Source organism: Malus domestica, chromosome 14 (assembly GCF_042453785.1).
Source record: "Malus domestica chromosome 14, GDT2T_hap1".
Taxonomy (NCBI): Eukaryota; Viridiplantae; Streptophyta; class Magnoliopsida; order Rosales; family Rosaceae; genus Malus; species Malus domestica.
This window is the reverse complement of record NC_091674.1, coordinates 31,246,847-31,264,224: the sequence shown is the minus strand read 5'-3', so window position 1 is coordinate 31,264,224 and position 17,378 is coordinate 31,246,847. Positions and strand designations below refer to the sequence as shown.

General features: G+C 39.8%; 1 protein-coding gene and 2 long non-coding RNA genes across 3 annotated transcripts; 1 reads left to right on the top strand and 2 right to left on the bottom strand.

The window, feature by feature from the left end:
- Nucleotides 1–93: 93 nt before the first annotated feature.
- LOC103424622 (germin-like protein subfamily 1 member 13) lies at nucleotides 94–1,157 on the top strand. The gene is made up of 2 exons (XM_008362719.4): nucleotides 94–229; nucleotides 431–1,157. Exons 1-2 carry the CDS (start codon nucleotides 97–99, stop codon nucleotides 982–984), a joined length of 687 nt encoding a protein of 228 aa, XP_008360941.2. The 5' UTR covers nucleotides 94–96; the 3' UTR covers nucleotides 985–1,157.
- Nucleotides 222–1,912, bottom strand: LOC114820964 (uncharacterized). Its single transcript, XR_003768338.2, has 2 exons — nucleotides 1,317–1,912; nucleotides 222–951 (listed from the first exon to the last, which is right to left on the bottom strand). It is a non-coding gene; the product is annotated as an uncharacterized lncRNA (long non-coding RNA).
- Nucleotides 1,913–13,746: 11,834 nt separating this feature from the next.
- LOC139191597 (uncharacterized) lies at nucleotides 13,747–15,190 on the bottom strand. Its single transcript, XR_011575685.1, has 5 exons — nucleotides 15,051–15,190; nucleotides 14,870–14,943; nucleotides 14,689–14,786; nucleotides 14,327–14,424; nucleotides 13,747–14,151 (listed from the first exon to the last, which is right to left on the bottom strand). It is a non-coding gene; the product is annotated as an uncharacterized lncRNA (long non-coding RNA).
- Between the last annotated feature and the right edge of the window lie 2,188 nt (nucleotides 15,191–17,378).

Here is a 17,378-nt window from a genome sequence, read left to right as displayed (position 1 = left end):
CCCCATACATAATTTTCATCCTTCTCAAAGCAACTGATCATCTAGTTAAGTACAAGTTCCAAGTCCTTGCTAATCCCCTATAGACCATAGCTAGCGATGAAGGGAGTTCATTTCCCTGTAACTGCTGCTGCCCTGTCAGTGTTAGCATTCGCCACCCTCCTTGCCTCTGCCTCTGATCCCGATCCTCTTCAGGACTTTTGCGTAGCAATTAATAACACCGATTCTGCTGGTACGTATACTTATATGTTTTAATTATGTAAAAACAATAACCTTAATTAAGATTCCATTCAGTACAGAGAGTACGTAGGAAATAGCAAGGCCTAAAGCCTGACTATATGATTTTGCATGGCTGATGGCTCATCATCCATACGTGTACAACACCTACGTACATAAAAAAGATTAATTTGCTTGTGTGTATCATTGCGAGCAGTGTTTGTGAACGGGAAGTTCTGCAAGGACCCAAAACTTGCATCAGCAAACGATTTCTTCTCTGACAAGCTACGGTACCCCGGAAACACATCGAATCCGGTCGGTTCAATAGTTACGGCGGCGAACGTGGATGTTATACCCGGACTCAACACTCTCGGCATATCCTTTGCTCGCGTAGACTTTGCGCCAAATGGCCTCAACCCTCCTCACACTCACCCTCGTGCCACGGAGATCCTCATAGTCGTTGAAGGCTCACTCTACGTCGGATTTGTCACATCCAATGGCGACGGCAATCGGCTGTTCACCAAAGTGTTGTACAAGGGAGATGTGTTCGTATTCCCAATCGGTCTCATTCACTTCCAACTCAATGTCGGAAAAACCAATGCTTTGGCCATCGCCGGTCTCAGCAGCCAGAACCCGGGAGTGATCACCATTGCGAATGCAGTCTTCGGATCCAACCCTCCCATCAACCCTGATGTTTTGGCCAAGGCATTCCAGGTGGACGATAATGTGGTTGATTATCTTCAGAAACAGTTTTGGTACAATAACAGTTAATCAAAACGACTCACAAATTATATGAAATCTAATTTTAAATAAATAAGATCATGGTTTGATTTGCTTATGTAATGATGTAACAATCTTCCTATATAGCCAGTCTCCTTCCTACTCCGAGGGATGTTTTGAGCATAATTTTAATAAAACAGTGATGTGTGTTATTTATCCCTAAATCTCTTACTTGGAAGGTTTTCTTTGTTGGTCGAGCTCTTACTTGCAGTTTGAACAATCGAAAAATGAACATAAATAAATATAATATATCATTCGATTCAACAAAATTATCATGACCACCTTCGATAAGAGCAAAAAGGCAACAAAAGAACGAACCTCACCTTATTGCCATAAGAACACCGTATCAACCAAAAGAGAAGAAAAAATTGGTTCCAGCAGCATATCCGAGGCGAACCCACATCTGCTGGGCCTGGAAAATTTATGCTCTGTCAAACCACATCTGCTCTTCCTACCAACCATCAAATACAAAAGAGAGTTTAAACTTATTGTAACACAGAGATCATGATAAAATCATTCGACACCTCAAACATAATGATCTGCTCGATTCATCCAAAACAACAAACAATCTGCTTCTCCAATCCACTTCAAACAAGCAAATGCGTTCCTCCAAACCACCTCGCCCCAAAATTGATCAGGGCACCTAAATTTCTCTTTGGGTCAGCATTTATACTACCAATTCCCACCACCACCATCTTATTAGTATGTCGTATGAGCCACTCATTTGGGTCTGATCAGAAAATACAAAAAGGAGGACGACGAAGCATGCAGCACTATTAATGTGGCCGGCTACTAACCATCTCAGCTCGGACCAGAGACACCACCATTGAGACTTGGGGCTCTTATTCTCCAATTTTCCCTTAATAATAATGGACCGGGTCACGCCACTAGCTACTCTCGTTGTTCATGCATGGAAGAAGTTTCTCCTAGCTAAGAACAAGTTTTCTCTCTTTAAGTTCAAGTAGAATAGCAGAATAAGTCAAATGCGCCTCCTAGCTAATAACGAAGTCTATTAACCAATTACATGAAATTGAAGCGGACCAAGTCATTTACAAATACACTTAAACTTGGTTCTTCATACTACCATGTCAACCAAAACGAGGCCATCCATGATGAGGTCGACTCGATCATTTTTCGAGCTCAAGCTAGGCGAACATTTTAGGTGGTTCGGTTGTAAATCACCAGCCACTTCACCATAACTAGGCTCAATCATTTTGCTCTGCCTTATATTTGATAGGCATTGTCAAAAATGGCGATGGGGGAGGAGCATGGTTGGTATGCGCCGAGCAGATGTTGGATTCGACAGCTGAAACTACCAAGTTGGATTTTGGTACTCGGTTTTCATTATCTCGGTTATATATTCTAGTTTGCAACTTTGGACAGAGCAGAATATAGGAAGGATCTGGGAATCCGAGTGGTTATCAGTCGTGATCAAGTCGGCAAGTTGTATAAATTTGTGTTTTCATGGTCAATTTTAATAGAGGTGCTCTGGACTTGTGGGTGTTGTCTTTGGGCTTCAGTCATCATCTCGTATTCTGTTTGAACAAAATCCAACAGCTTCGGATGCCAGTTGTGCCCTACAAGCATTATTTACTGCTTCTAGTATTCTGTTTGAATCAGCTTCAAATGCATCTACATCTCTAGGTACGTCAGAGATTTTGATGTAGTTAGCTGCATTGAGCTTGTTATTTATCAGTTCTTCAGTTGTACTTGGTTTTGGAAGCCTTCCCTCGAATCCGTTGGAAGAACAAGTTAAGTCTCCAGTGTTAGAGTATGAGTGTGATTCTCACAGTTTAGTAATAATCATTGTTATTTCAGATTGGTATAAAGATGTCTTAATGTGTTTATAAGAGTTAATTCAACTTTGGTTTGGATTGAAACTCTACTGTTGGCTCGAGAATAGAACTCATACTTATACAAGGATTTGGTCTTGTATTCCTTGTAGGATTGTAATAGGGCAATCTATGTTTAGTATAAAAACATAAGCCACTGCTCTCACAAAATATACGCTCAATATTGAACTAAGACCTATTGTTAGTTTGAGTACTTTTGATTTTGCAAGAGAGGAGAAGCTTGTGTGTAGATTCGTCCATGGCTTCTTCATCCATGAACATGTCTATGTTAAACTTAGAAACACGGCAGCTTTTCAAATCAATTTCATATCTCAGGCCTTACGGGAAGGCTTTGTTACATACACTACAACATACAAACTTTACAATTTACCGAGAACGCCGTTATTGAAGGAACTGTTTTTCAAAGATTTCCTCCGGACTTGCTTAAGAAGTTGAGTACAGATTATCTTGTAATGCAAAACCATAAATATGGAATCTCACCAGAGAGGCTTATGGAGAACGAGAATCTGTCGAGTTTCTTTAAGATCTTGACAACTTGTACTGATGAAGATGATAAGGTCTATGTGTCCACAGTACACGCATACAACTATCTTGTGACTGCCTTCCAATGACATCCAGAGCTGCACCATCTGTTGTCTTCTGACAGCACACATGGGAAAAACTTCGTCAAACAGTCTGCAGGTACGTGTTGCAGATATTACTTCAGTATTTGCATATGTAGAACATATTTGATGCGTTGGTTGTGATTTAGTTGCTAAATTCTTGTGTTCTTGGCTAAGTATATTATAAAGGCTATGCTTATTCTTACATGTGGTATCAGAGCCATTGAATTTAACAACTAAATTCGATCAAAAATCATTTCCTAAAATCTGCAACATATAAAGTCTGTCTATTTGGTTTTCTGAAGAACAAGGAATGCGACGTCGTTTTGTGCGAATAATTTTTTATTAAATGACTCTTGGCTGCCCAAAAGAAAACTGGGTTCTTTAAACTATTTTTAAAAGTTTTATGACCATTATCGATTCAAAAGAAGAAAACAACCAGCGATCTTTTGATCATGTCTGCAGACATCTTCATCTTGTTTGTCTCTAGAAGATCCATGTAAGTGATCTGTTAACATCAAATCTCACCAAAATATAATTATATATTTCTGGTAACTATTGCTTCCGTTGCGTTGTTAATGATGTCTGCAACTTATGGTATTTTCTGTTTTTCTGATCTCTCTTGTATTAATAATGGTCATAAATATAGATAGATGTTCTGGGTTTTCAAACCATGATGTCGTACAATGCTTATGAAATATTTACAGACTTTATTTGCATTTTATTGACCCGCATGCTGTTTCTTTTGGTTTTTGATGTTTCAATTGAAATCGCGACTGTAACAATGGCAATGCACTTCGATAATCTGCAATGGTACGAGGTCCATAGGAATTTGGAGTGATGGCAATCCATATGGATGGGTCTCAAGCATTGATGGATAATTTATTTCGTTGATTTGGAGCCAAGGAATTGCAATCGGGTTGACGAATACGGGTCCAATGATGCATTCAGGTAACTCACTTCACTGTTACATGCATGATTAATTGTTCTCCTATATGCGTGATTATAGTTCGATGAGTTGGAGCATAATGAATTAGGGCTTTTGCTATTTCGAGTATGCTTGTTTATTTATATATATTGTGAAGGCATGATTAAACTCGAAATCCCTATAGATGCCAACTTGTGATTTATGTGAGATGTCTGGAATCATCCTTTGCTGCATAAATAAATTAGTGTATGTCTAGATATACTCTTCTATTTTTCATTAAAGAGTCAATGTGTATGCATTTTTTCATGTATGAATCTCGATACATTTAAATTGCGGGGAGCTACACATGCACATCTTAGTGTCAATTCCTGATTTTCAATTGGTTTGATTTATATCAAGTTTGGGTTGGAATGGATTTGACTGCATATCATATGCAAGTCAGGAGGTATTATAAAGCGACAAAAATAAATGCATATATAAAGTGGATGCAAATTGCTTTGTGATTTATACATAATAGCATATTTGAATGAAATCTGTATATATATGGAGATAGCATTCGTGCATAGACGTTGTAATTATGGGCATGCGTTTTTATATATATCAAATGGAACTTGCATAAGTTTCTCTGCATATTGATGCATGCATGCATACAAAAAAAAAAAAATATATATATATATGAACAGATGAATATATAAGGTAGATGTTTTATTGACTGCCTATAATGAGTCTTGTGACAATAAACTTTTAGCCATTTACAATATATATATTCTATTATGAATCGGAAAGCAAATAATTATTTTGTCATCTTATTGGAAATTCATAAGATTAATGATATGTGGCTATCGTTATTTTCTCCAAGGACTTGCTTACGAATCTGTATATAATTGATGATGGTGTTGACAATGAATTAAAGGCATGAATATTTTTTTTTTTTGGATTATTGTCGACTAATCTTATCATGTATATATCGATGCATGCTTATTGTATATGTATATTTGTGATTTCATGATGCATGCTTCCGCTATTATATTTTGGTTGAAATCACAAATAGGGAGGAAGATGAACTTCGAGTTCTCCAGAAGAAATAGTGGTCTTGATTATCTCGTTTTAATCAAGACATGTTGTTGTGATATATATCCAGACATTATCAAAATTTGATCGATCTTGCTCGATGGATATTGAACTAGTTAGGATCAAATTGAATGCAAAAATATTGTGCTTGCTATTCTGATTTTGATCATTGTTGAAACTAGTGATTTTGGGTTTATGTGAGATAAGTTTTTCCGAATGGATTGTGACTATCTTTTGATACATAGACTGTTTGCATAATGGTTTAGGTGTATTTGACTAAACTGAGATTATGCAATTGGTAAGGAATCGGGAATCAATTGGTTCATATCTCCGGTTTCTTTATTGGCTGTGCAGTACATTCTGCTTATGCTTAAGTGGGAGAAGAATGTAAGCATAAGGTTAATTAGGCCGGCCATTATAATCCATTTGGATGCTTGAAAACCAGATTATGGTTTTATTGAAGCAATTGGTAATTATTTATGTTACTTAATTTGTTTAAGTAATGAGAAGTTTAGTGCTATTTGCTGGAACTAAACTTAACTTGATATAGTGGGAGCAAATCAATTTGTGTGTTTGTTCTAGTAAAGTAAAATCACATTGTTGTAAATACAAATTGGATGAATGTGATCATGGAATTTGTTTGCATATTTGTTGCGGCAATTGATCACATTGATAAGACATTCAGTGTATTGCAATGACCATTAGTTAATACAGTTGATATTAACTTATACTTAACTTGTTTGTGTTAAGTATAGCCCAGTTAAGTGGGAGCAAATTGGTTTGGTTTTGCTATATTGGTTCACATAATTACAAAGTGCAAATTAAGTATGTTGTGACTTTTGAGTTAATTCTGCGATGTAACAGAAAAGATTCTTAAGTTCAATACTTTAAAATGCATAGGTAAGTTGTATGTGAGGTTAAGCTTTTGTTATCCAAAAGATTTTGTGGCTATATGAGTGGGAGTAGACGTCTTGGTTTACTTTTAAGCTTAGATACATTGCTATGAACATGAACTAGACATTGTGATTTGTAAGTTAAATCTGTATTTTGTGTTGCATAGGCAATTATAAATTCATTGTTTTGGTTTATGTAAGCTGGTTGTGTCTATGTACTAGTGTGTTGATGAATGACTTATGTCATCACCTTTATATTGAATTTGAGATGATTATTTACTGTTGTGAATCATACTCAAGTGGGAGAATGTTAGAGTATGAGTGTGATTCTCACAGTTTAGTAATAATCATTGTTATTTCAGATTGGTATAAAGATGTCTTAATGTGTTTATAAGAGTTAATTCAACTTTGGTTTGGATTGAAACTCTACTGTTGGCTCGAGAATAGAACTCATACTTATACAAGGATTTGGTCTTGTATTCCTTGTAGGATTGTAATAGGGCAATCTATGTTTAGTATAAAAACATAAGCCACTGCTCTCACAAAATATACGCTCAATATTGAACTAAGACCTATTGTTAGTTTGAGTACTTTTGATTTTGCAAGAGAGGAGAAGCTTGTGTGTAGATTCGTCCATGGCTTCTTCATCCATGAACATGTCTATGTTAAACTTAGAAACACGGCAGCTTTTCAAATCAATTTCATATCTCAGGCCTTACGGGAAGGCTTTGTTACATACACTACAACATACAAACTTTACAATTTACCGAGAACGCCGTTATTGAAGGAACTGTTTTTCAAAGATTTCCTCCGGACTTGCTTAAGAAGTTGAGTACAGATTATCTTGTAATGCAAAACCATAAATATGGAATCTCACCAGAGAGGCTTATGGAGAACGAGAATCTGTCGAGTTTCTTTAAGATCTTGACAACTTGTACTGATGAAGATGATAAGGTCTATGTGTCCACAGTACACGCATACAACTATCTTGTGACTGCCTTCCAATGACATCCAGAGCTGCACCATCTGTTGTCTTCTGACAGCACACATGGGAAAAACTTCGTCAAACAGTCTGCAGGTACGTGTTGCAGATATTACTTCAGTATTTGCATATGTAGAACATATTTGATGCGTTGGTTGTGATTTAGTTGCTAAATTCTTGTGTTCTTGGCTAAGTATATTATAAAGGCTATGCTTATTCTTACATCCAGAACTTTGACCTGGGCACACTACTGCAACATCAGAAACAGGATTGTGAGTATTGAAAGCCGCGTACCCTTTAGCAGTGTCTTTAAGAGTCCATCTCCTAGAAGCTGCCTCATCAGAATCTTCGAGTGATGAACTGCCAGATCCAGTAGAGTTTGTCAATCCGGGATTCTTTAACCCAATTGGCATCCACTTGTGCGTAAAAGATCCAGAAGTACTATAGTTTTGCCTGCTTTCCGCAAGAGAGGTTTCTTTCTGTACTTCTTGACTTGCTGTATTACAATGTAGATGAGCAAGGTAAACTGGAGACTGCATTGTGCTACTCTCATTTCTTACACTTTGATTCTTCACGTGAGAGACACCATTACCGACGCTTTCAAGATAAGCCATTTCATTTGGACAGAGTTGCATGCTGGGAACTGATTCAGAGGTCATGCATTCTACTTTGCTGCTCTGAAATCCAGCGCTTGGATCTAATCCTTTGTTGTCCTTCGCCTGAACTGATATATCATCCTGTTCTATCCTATCCTTCACACAACTGGGCATGGTTATATGGGTATGGTTATGAAGCTGGGAGACCAAAATATGGCATCGGGGTCGAAAACAATGCGGCCTAGCTCGCGTGGGCTGGCTGCAATAAGGGGCAGGCCCTGCAGCGTGGCTACATGCCTTGTTTGGGCACGGGAAAGGGCATGCAGGCCTAGAGCCGTGTCTGGGATGAAGCCCAACAGCGCAAGGTTGCTGGTACTGGACCAAAACCAGTGCAGGGAGGCAGACCCAGCATGAGCCGGCCTGGGTGGGGTGTGACGAAGCCCAGCTACGAGCTGGCTTCGGGTTTTGGGCTTGGGTGCCAGAAGCCTAGCTAAAGGCTGGCTTCTGAACGTGGGCCTAGACTCGGACAAGCTCATCAATCGAAACAGGCTAGCCGGTGCACTAGGACATAGCCCAGCAAGCATCGGGCTTGCTAGCAATGGGCCATTTTACGTGGAGACAAACCTAGCAAGGCTGCAGGCCTGCTGGTGGGCTTAAGACTTTAGGACCGTATGAGAACCCAAACCAGGCCGAAGGCAAGTGTAGCAAGCCCACGGGGCTATTGCATGTGATCCATGGCGTCGTCCAGTATGGTGGCGTGGCTGCAGGCTAGGCAACTCGGCTTGGCAGCATAGTGTGTGATGGGTGCATATTTCCATATATTTTTAGGAAAACTAATGAAAATGGCTTGAAAACTTTGAGTTTTAATGATAAGGACAAAATAAAGGGTAAAGTGAATAGTACCAGGATTGACTTTTTAGTGTAAAAATATGGTTTTTCGTTAAAGTGAACAGTACCGGGTGCTTTTCGTTAAAATTCCCTATATTTTTAGGGGTGTGCTATCTACACACCCCAAATTACTTCTCACACACCCTTATTAATTTCTATCCGTTGATCTTCTTCAATTTATCCGATCCGACGGTCGAAAATTAGAAGGGTGTGTGAGAAGTAAAATGAGGTGTGTGGATATCACACCCCTATTTTTATCACGTACTTTCTTTGGATTTTGTATATATGAATGCGTTAAATGCACTAATTTATATTGTTTTAATTTATAGGCATTAAATATTGGAGTTATGCAAAAATAAAGTGAAAAAATGAGCTTCTTGGGTGTCTAGAGTAATTCCGGTGGAACAAAAGACTAATTAACTACACCAAGGCATATGCGTTACAACAAGAAGATGAGACTGCAACGGTTTTGGAAATCAAATGGACATGGGAGTGCTATTCAATGGATTTAACAAGAGACATAATTATTTGTTTTTATTATTTCCGTTTATTTTCTTTTTATTTAATAAGAACTTAAAGTGCATTAGTTAGGATTTTAGTGGGGTTAAATTAGTTTGACATTAGTTCTTTACATTATCTTTGTTTAAACTATATTTTTTTGATGATCATGACTTGGAAAAACAAATGCACATAGCCTTGTTGGTGTGAAACTAGAGCATGATTTAAAGTTTCATATGTGAATCTAATGAGCTAATGTAACCCTTGTGAGTTTTTGAGCCTATTTTATGATTGAACCACTATACATCAATCTCGTTTATTCTTGTGCACATGATCTCATTTTTACATGTATCTCTAGAACTTACTTTATACCTCTCGTTGCATTCATCAATTCACATAACAAACTTGGAAGTGATTTATGCATTTGTTTCTTTCGTTTGAGCCTTTCTAGCCAACCATTATAATTGGTTTTCCTAGTTAGCCATTTTGAGCCTTTTTGTTCTTAAACCTAAATTTTCCCTACCTAGCCTTGTAAAAAAAATTCTACCTGTCTAAAAAGCTTGTAGAGTAATTTTTTTAAGAGGAGAGAATTCCAAGCGTTGGGGTTTAAATATTATCATAGAAAGGGAAAAAAAAATGATGAGAAGAAAGAAAAAAAACTCATGAGAAAAAAAAATGAAAAGAAAAAAATAAAAACGGTTGTCTACTTGAAAAAGAAAAAGAAAAGAAAAAAGAGAAATGTGATGTGAAATTTTGGTGCTCAAGTTTTGAAGTGCGGGTTTAAAGTTTCTCTATCTCTCAAATACAATTGTGATGCTCTATAAGTTATTTAGATTTTGTGTTTTTTCATACTCTTTTCTTGTGTAACCAATTAACCCTCAACCTCGTTATAACTATGTGAAAGATCTTTTGATCCAACAAGTTACTTAATATTGATACCAAGTTAGGTAGACAAACAAGCATATGACATCATGTATGATGAGATCATTTGAGTGTGTTTGTACCATACTTGACCAATCCCGAAACTACCGAGCACCGGCCAACGCTATACTGTCAAGGACCCAGAAGAGTTCCCCTCCGACCAGGAGGCCAATCACTACTCGACACGTGTCAAGATTAGAAGCCAATCAGAGCGCAGCACGTGTCGACATCAAGAACCAATCATAACATGACACATGTCAATGTGACAAAGCTACAAGTTTTTCTATAAATAGGGGTCATTCCCCCACAATATTGCCTAATGCCATTTGTGTTAAATCATTCACAAGAACTCACTAAATTGAGAGCTTGATCCCTTGTACTTGTGTAAGCCCTTCACTACTAATAAGAACTCCTCTACTCCATGGACGTAGCCAATCTGGGTGAACCACGTACATCCTGTGTTTGCTTCTCTGTCTCTATTCATTTACGTACTTATCCTCACTAGTGACCGAAGCAACCAAGCGAAGGTCACAAAACCTGACAATTTCTGTTGTACCAAAGTCTTCGCTGATTTTGTGCATCAACATTTGGCGCCGTCTGTGGGAAACGACACTTATTCCTACTCTCTTCAGCTGTGTCAAGCTGGTTTCTATCATTCGTACACTTTCTTTTGATCAGGCATCCCTCTCCAGCATGGGAAGCGAAGGAAGCCACAGCACACAGAATGACACCCCCCTTGCACATAGTGCGAAACAACGAAAGAAGGAAGGAAAACGAGTTCTTCTTCAAGCTAAAGTCGATGAGTTGGAAGCTCAGAACAACAAGATAGCAATGAGGAATGAGGTCCTCCAGGAGCAATATGAGAAGCTCTTCGAGACACTTCACGAAGCTAGGCAAGCTCAGACACGCGAGCTTGTTGCCCCCGTGGAAGTCAACCATCAACTGGGTGCCCTCCAACATGGAGGGTCACATGCATTCGACATAGATATCCCTGATAGGGAACAAATTACCCCTCGATTTGATAATCAACATGAGGCTTCTCTTAACCCAGTTGCTTCAACCCGAACCATGAGAAGCGGAGGGAGACACCTCTTTGCTGAAGGGGCAGAAGGATCGAAAGCCGTCTTTCGCGATTGTCGGGATTTCCTGAAGCAACGTCGAGAGAATTCCATCCATATAAGCTCAAAGATCAATGACCCAAGGATTTCTGAGAGACTCGGTCCCCTGCCACGGCCCGAGCCGGCCACCAACTTGGGGAAGGTGCAACAAGTCCTAGAGAGACATGAGGGTACAGGGGACTCAGAGGTGTTCCGACAGACATACCCTGGAAGCCAGTACAGCGAGTCCAGGGAAAAATCACATGCCCTTGATCAAACCTTCCTAATTCCAAGAGGAGATGGAGATTTACGAAAGAAAGCTCCAGTGGCACATAACTCCGCTCAGGACCCCCTTGTCCTACAACTTCTTGAGGAAGTAAACAAGTTGAAGGCTGAACGTCAGGCTGAAATACCTGACTGGAACCAACCCAGGCCTGGCCCTCTTACAAGGAGGATCCTCAACACCCCCCTTCAAGCAAAGACAAAGCAAAAGCTTGGCTTGCAACTTTATACTGGAAAAGAGGACCCGATTGAGCACCTTAACCTCTTTGAGTCCACCATGGCATACCGGATGCACACCGACGAAGAGCGATGTCTTCTCTTCCCCTCCACCCTCTCTGGCGGAGCTCTAAATTGGTATTGTCGTCTTACACCTGAGACGGTAGACTCATTTGAGGAATTGAGGAAACTATTTGTTTCCCAACACATTTTCCAAACCGATCGCTTGCACTCTGCAGATGACCTGTACACTATCCGCCAGAAGCCAGACGAGTCATTACGTATGTATGCTGGCCGCTTCAGCCATGAATACTCCCGGTGTGCCGAGGCAGACGACAAGACTGCCCTCAAAGCCTTCACGGCAGGCCTACGTGATTGTTTCTTTAAATACATGATCAATGCCAATACTTGGAAGACTTACTCTGAGGTGATGGCGCAGGCTTATAACCATGCCTCCGCCGAGGCAAAGACATATCAGGAGAAACCCCCTCACCCAACGCCATGGAGGAAGAACTAGCAATAGCTAAAGTTCGACGGTTGGGAAGATCATCCAATGTTTCTCTAGTACAGGACTCTAACAAAGACCCTGAAGACTCCGACATTGCAGACTCAGACTTAGAGCTAAAGCTAGAAGAGCCCTCATCACTAGAACTTCCAGGCTCTGACATCTACAATAAGAAGAAACAAATTCTATCACTACATGCATGATCAAAACATAAGGAAGTTCCTATATTACCCACAGGAAGATGGTGCAAAGCGATGCCGGAACCCTTCTCAATCAGAAAGCAATCCGTCTTCCTCAGTCACTACAAAACAAGCAAATGAAGACCGTGTCAAGCGCCAAAAAAAAAAAAAAAAAAAAAAAAAAAACAGCTTCATCCAAAAAGCTTCACCCGAAAAGCTTCACCTCCAAAACTTCACCCAAAAAGCTTCATCCAAAAAGTTTCACCCAAAAAGCTTCACCTAAAAAAGCTTCACCCAAAAAAAAAACTTCACCTCCAAAAAGCTTCACCCACAAAGCTTCACCTAAACAGCTTCATCCAAAAAGCTTCACCCGAAAAGCTTCACCTCCAAAACTTCACCCAAAAAGCTTCATCCAAAAAGTTTCACCCAAAAAGCTTCACCTAAAAAAGCTTCACCCAAAAAAAAAACTTCACCTCCAAAAAGCTTCACCCAAACAGCTTCACCTAAAAAAGCTTCACCCACAAAGCTTCACCTAAACAGCTTCATCCAAAAAGCTTCACCCGAAAAGCTTCACCTCCAAAACTTTACCCAAAAAGCTTTATCCAAAAAGTTTCACCCAAAAAGCTTCACCTAAAAAAGCTTCACCCAAAAAAAACTTCACCTCCAAAAAGCTTCACCCAAACAGATTCACCTAAAAAAGCTTCACCCACAAAGCTTCACCTAAAAAGCTTCACCTAAAAAAGCTTCACCCAAAAAAAAAAACTTCACCTCCAAAAAGCTTCACCCAAACAGCTTCACCTAAAAAAGCTTCACCCACAAAGCTTCACCTAAACAGCTTCATCCAAAAAGCTTCACCCGAAAAGCTTCACCTCCAAAACTTCACCCAAAAAGCTTCATCCAAAAAGTTTCACCCAAAAAGCTTCACCTAAAAAAGCTTCACCCAAAAAAAACTTCACCTCCAAAAAGCTTCACCCAAACAGCTTCACCTAAAAAAGCTTCACCCACAAAGCTTCACCTAAAAAGCTTCAACCACACAGCTTCACCCAAAAAAACTTCACCCGAAAAGCTTCACTTAAAAAAGCTTCACCTACAAAGCTTCACCTAAAAAAGCTTCACCTACAAAGCTTCAACACAAAACCTTGCTCCAAATAAACAAATTTTGTTCACAAAACCCAAGATGCCCTTGAACTTGTACAAAAACACTTGGGTAAACATAAACATTTTTTGTTTTACACCCACAAGGGCCCAAAATTTTCCTTCTTATTTATTCACTTATATATGTTCCCAAACATATTATAATAGATCCAACAACAAGCCAAAGTCCCAAGTTTCATAATGGACAAAAGTACAAGCAATTCATCAATAATGAAGGTGCTACAAAACTTGGAATCTGCCCCAAAATAGAAATCCAACCCAAGAGACTTTTTCTCTCTCTCCCTCTTCCGCCTCCTTTCATCTATCAAATTTCTGCAACCTCTGCTCTTCTCCAATGGAGCTGAATTTTGGACACCCTATAGTTTTTGAGCATATGAACAACTTTCAAGAAGGAACCATTTCTGTTTGAGCGACGGAAATTAAAGTGTTGAAGCTCCAAACATGACAGTCGGATTCTTGCAGATTTCGAAGCTGCTGTGATGTTTCGAAGATCTGGAAATATTTAACCATTAGTTCATTCTGAATTTTTGATATGTTATGAAAGAGACGATGAGGAACAACTTCAATGAAGAAAGCATGCTGATCTGAACAATAGAAAATGGAGTTTCGAAGCTCACAACAAATCTGACGGGTTGACAGAAAAATAATAACCAGTCATTCATCATACCTGAATTTCTTGAGTTATACAGCTCCGAGGGATCTCAAATTTGGATATGTTGTAGTTCACAAGCTGAGGAACAACTTCAATGAAGAAAGCATGCTGATCTGAGCAAGAGAAAATAGAGTTTCAAAGCTCACAACAAATCTGACGGGTTGACAGAAAAATCATAACCAGTCATTCATCATACCTGAATTTCTTGAGTTATACAGCTCCGAGGGATCTCAAATTTGGATATGTTGTAGTTCACAAGCTGAGGAACAACTTCAATGAAGAAAGCATACTGATCTGAGCAAGAGAAAATAGAGTTTCAAAGCTCACAACAAATCTGACGGGTTGACAGAAAAATCATAACCAGTCATTCATCATACCTGCATTTCTTGAGTTATACAGCTCCGAGGGATCTCAATTTTGGATATGTTGTAGTTCACAAGTTAAGGAACAACTTCGATGAAGAAAGTATGTTGATCTGAGCAAGAGAAAATGGAGTTTCGAAGCTCACAACAAGTCTGACAGGTTGACAGAAAAATGATGAACAGTCACTCATCATACCTGAATTTCTGGATTTGTACTGCTCCGATGGATCTCAAATTTGGATATGTTGTAGCTGACAAGGTGAGGAACAACTTCAATGAAGAAAGTATGTTGAGATGAACAAGAAAAAATGGAGTTTAGAAGCTCACAACAAGTCTGACGGGTTAACAGAAAATTGATGAACAGTTACTCATCATACCTGAATTTCTGGAGTTGTACTACTCCGATGGATCTCAAATTTGGAGATGTTGTAGTTCACAAGATAAGGAACAACTTTCATGAAGACGACTTTGCGATCTGAGCTATAGAGAATGGTGTTATCTTGCATCCACTCAGGCTGATTAGTGGAAACGAAAAGCAATTCCACCAAAGAAAAGATGAAAAAGAGAGAAAAGCTACTAATTGCACTTAATCTTGTCTAGTCAATAGCATGCAGCATCAAACACACAAAAGTTGGAAATATTTTTAGATAAGGCATATGCGAATGTGTGACATCGAAACAAGGATTCGTTACTTTGACAAATTAGTAACAAGCGAGACACCTCATTCGGCAACTCTCTTCGCCTGAAGACTTGGGGGACTCCCACCATATGCTACTGCACCTTGACACTCAGCAGTCTCACAACCACTCAGTGACTTGGATTTTTCAAGTCTCCAACCGAGAAGTTTTCCTCACTCGGGAAATTAAGGGAACACTACCTCAAACTACATGCTTCACTCACAAAGCTTCAACAATACAGGTTCCAACAAAAGCAAAAATTCAAAGAACTTTATGAAGAAGGCTTTGGTGTATTTAACACAATATGTTGAAATGAAGCAAAGCTTATTTATTAATATTTTCGATAAGCCACAAATATGTACATATACATGAGTCAAAATAAACAAACAAAAGGAAGCCTTCACAAAGGTTGCTTAGGGGAAGTCTCAGCAGTCGGTAGAGCCCCAGAAAGAGAAAGCACCGGAGGGTGGTTATCCGGAGCCTCAGTACTTGACAAAACCCCAGAAGGAGGAGGCATTTGAGGGTCATCATTTGAAGCTTCATTACCAGGTACAGCCCCAGAAGACGAAGGCAATAAATGCCTTTGGAACAAACCCACAAACCGCTGATGATCAAGTAAAACCTTACCATCAGATTCCTTCATCTGGTCAAGCTTCCTCTTCATGTTTGTAGCATAGTCATGGGCGAGCCGGTGCAACTGCTTATTCTCATGCTTGAGCCCTCTAATCTCCTGTTTGAGACTCATCACTTCAGCAGCCAATGATTCAACTTGGCGGGTTCTAGCAAATAGGCGTTGGGCCATATTAGACACAGAACCTGCACACTGAACACTAAGAGCCAGAGAGTCCTTAACAGCCAACTCATCAGACCGTTTGGAAAGTAGTCTGTTATCTTTGGGAGTGAGAAGGTTCCTGGTCACCACTGCAGCGGTCATATCATTCTTCATCACAGAATCCCCAACGGTAAGAGGACCAGTAGGGGATATGAAGGATGGGCGCCATATGTTGTCTGGAGAAGGCGTGGCTGTCTCTTCTCCAAGGTTCAAGTCAAAACGACGGTCGGAGGGTCCAGACATTTTCAAATGTGTTGAAGAAGGAAGAGGTCAGACAAATCAAGATCTTAGAAGTGCAAGAAATGAGCTTCTACTGGTAGAGATTCAGGTGTGCTGTGGAACTTAATGCCAGCCTCTATAAAAATCTGCACTCGACGGAGCTTCAGAAATCGAAGAGGCGTTTGCTTTCTCAAAAGCTGGGCTGCTCAGAGACCACGAGGGCCGATCTCAGAAATCGAAGAGGCGTTTGCTTTCTCAAAAGCTGGGCTGCTCAGAGACCACGAGGGCCGATCTCAGAAATCGAAGAGGCGTTTGCTTTCTGAAAAGCTGGGCTGCTCAGAGACCACGAGGGCCGATCTCAGAAATCGAAGAAGCACCTGCTTTTTCAGCCTCGTCAGCACCTGTCACATGCACAATCAGCTTTGCGAAAATTACGGGCAATCTGTCGAAGATTTCTGGTGAAGTAAAAAGCACGTGAATCTTACTGTTCAATCACCGCTCTCCATATGCACCATCAACTCCTCGGGTACCACATATAACTTTGTCAAAGATCTCTGACAAAGTTTAGGCACGAGAATTTTGAAGTTCCAGCTACCCTACTATTACCCATAAGGGTAAAGGAACAGCACCACTGCTTGACAACTGGAAAGTCCCTATGTGTGTCGACCTCCGTGTTTTGCGGCAAGACAGGTTGGCAAGAACGTCCAACCTTTACTCACATTCGAGAAAAGACTCCCAACATAATTACTTTCTCAAAAACCGGAGTAGCACCGCTTTCCGAATCTCGAGAGTCAGATCCTCGACGGGATTGCTTGTTCGAAAACCGAAGTGGCACAACTCTCAGAACTTCGAGAGCCAGATTTCCTTAGATAAAGCTTGTCTGTAATCTTCACACGTAATATCAGCTTTCCAGATACCACATACCACTTTTTCAAAGTGCTCTGACAAAATTAAAACACGTGAAGCTGGCAAGAAGG

Coding starts and splice junctions, on each gene's coding strand:
- LOC103424622 (XM_008362719.4), top strand. CDS start 97: ATGAAGGGAGTTCATTTCCCTGTAACTGCTGCTGCCCTGTCAGTGTTA. Junction 230..430: donor TAATAACACCGATTCTGCTG/GTACGTATACTT, acceptor CATTGCGAGCAG/TGTTTGTGAACGGGAAGTTC.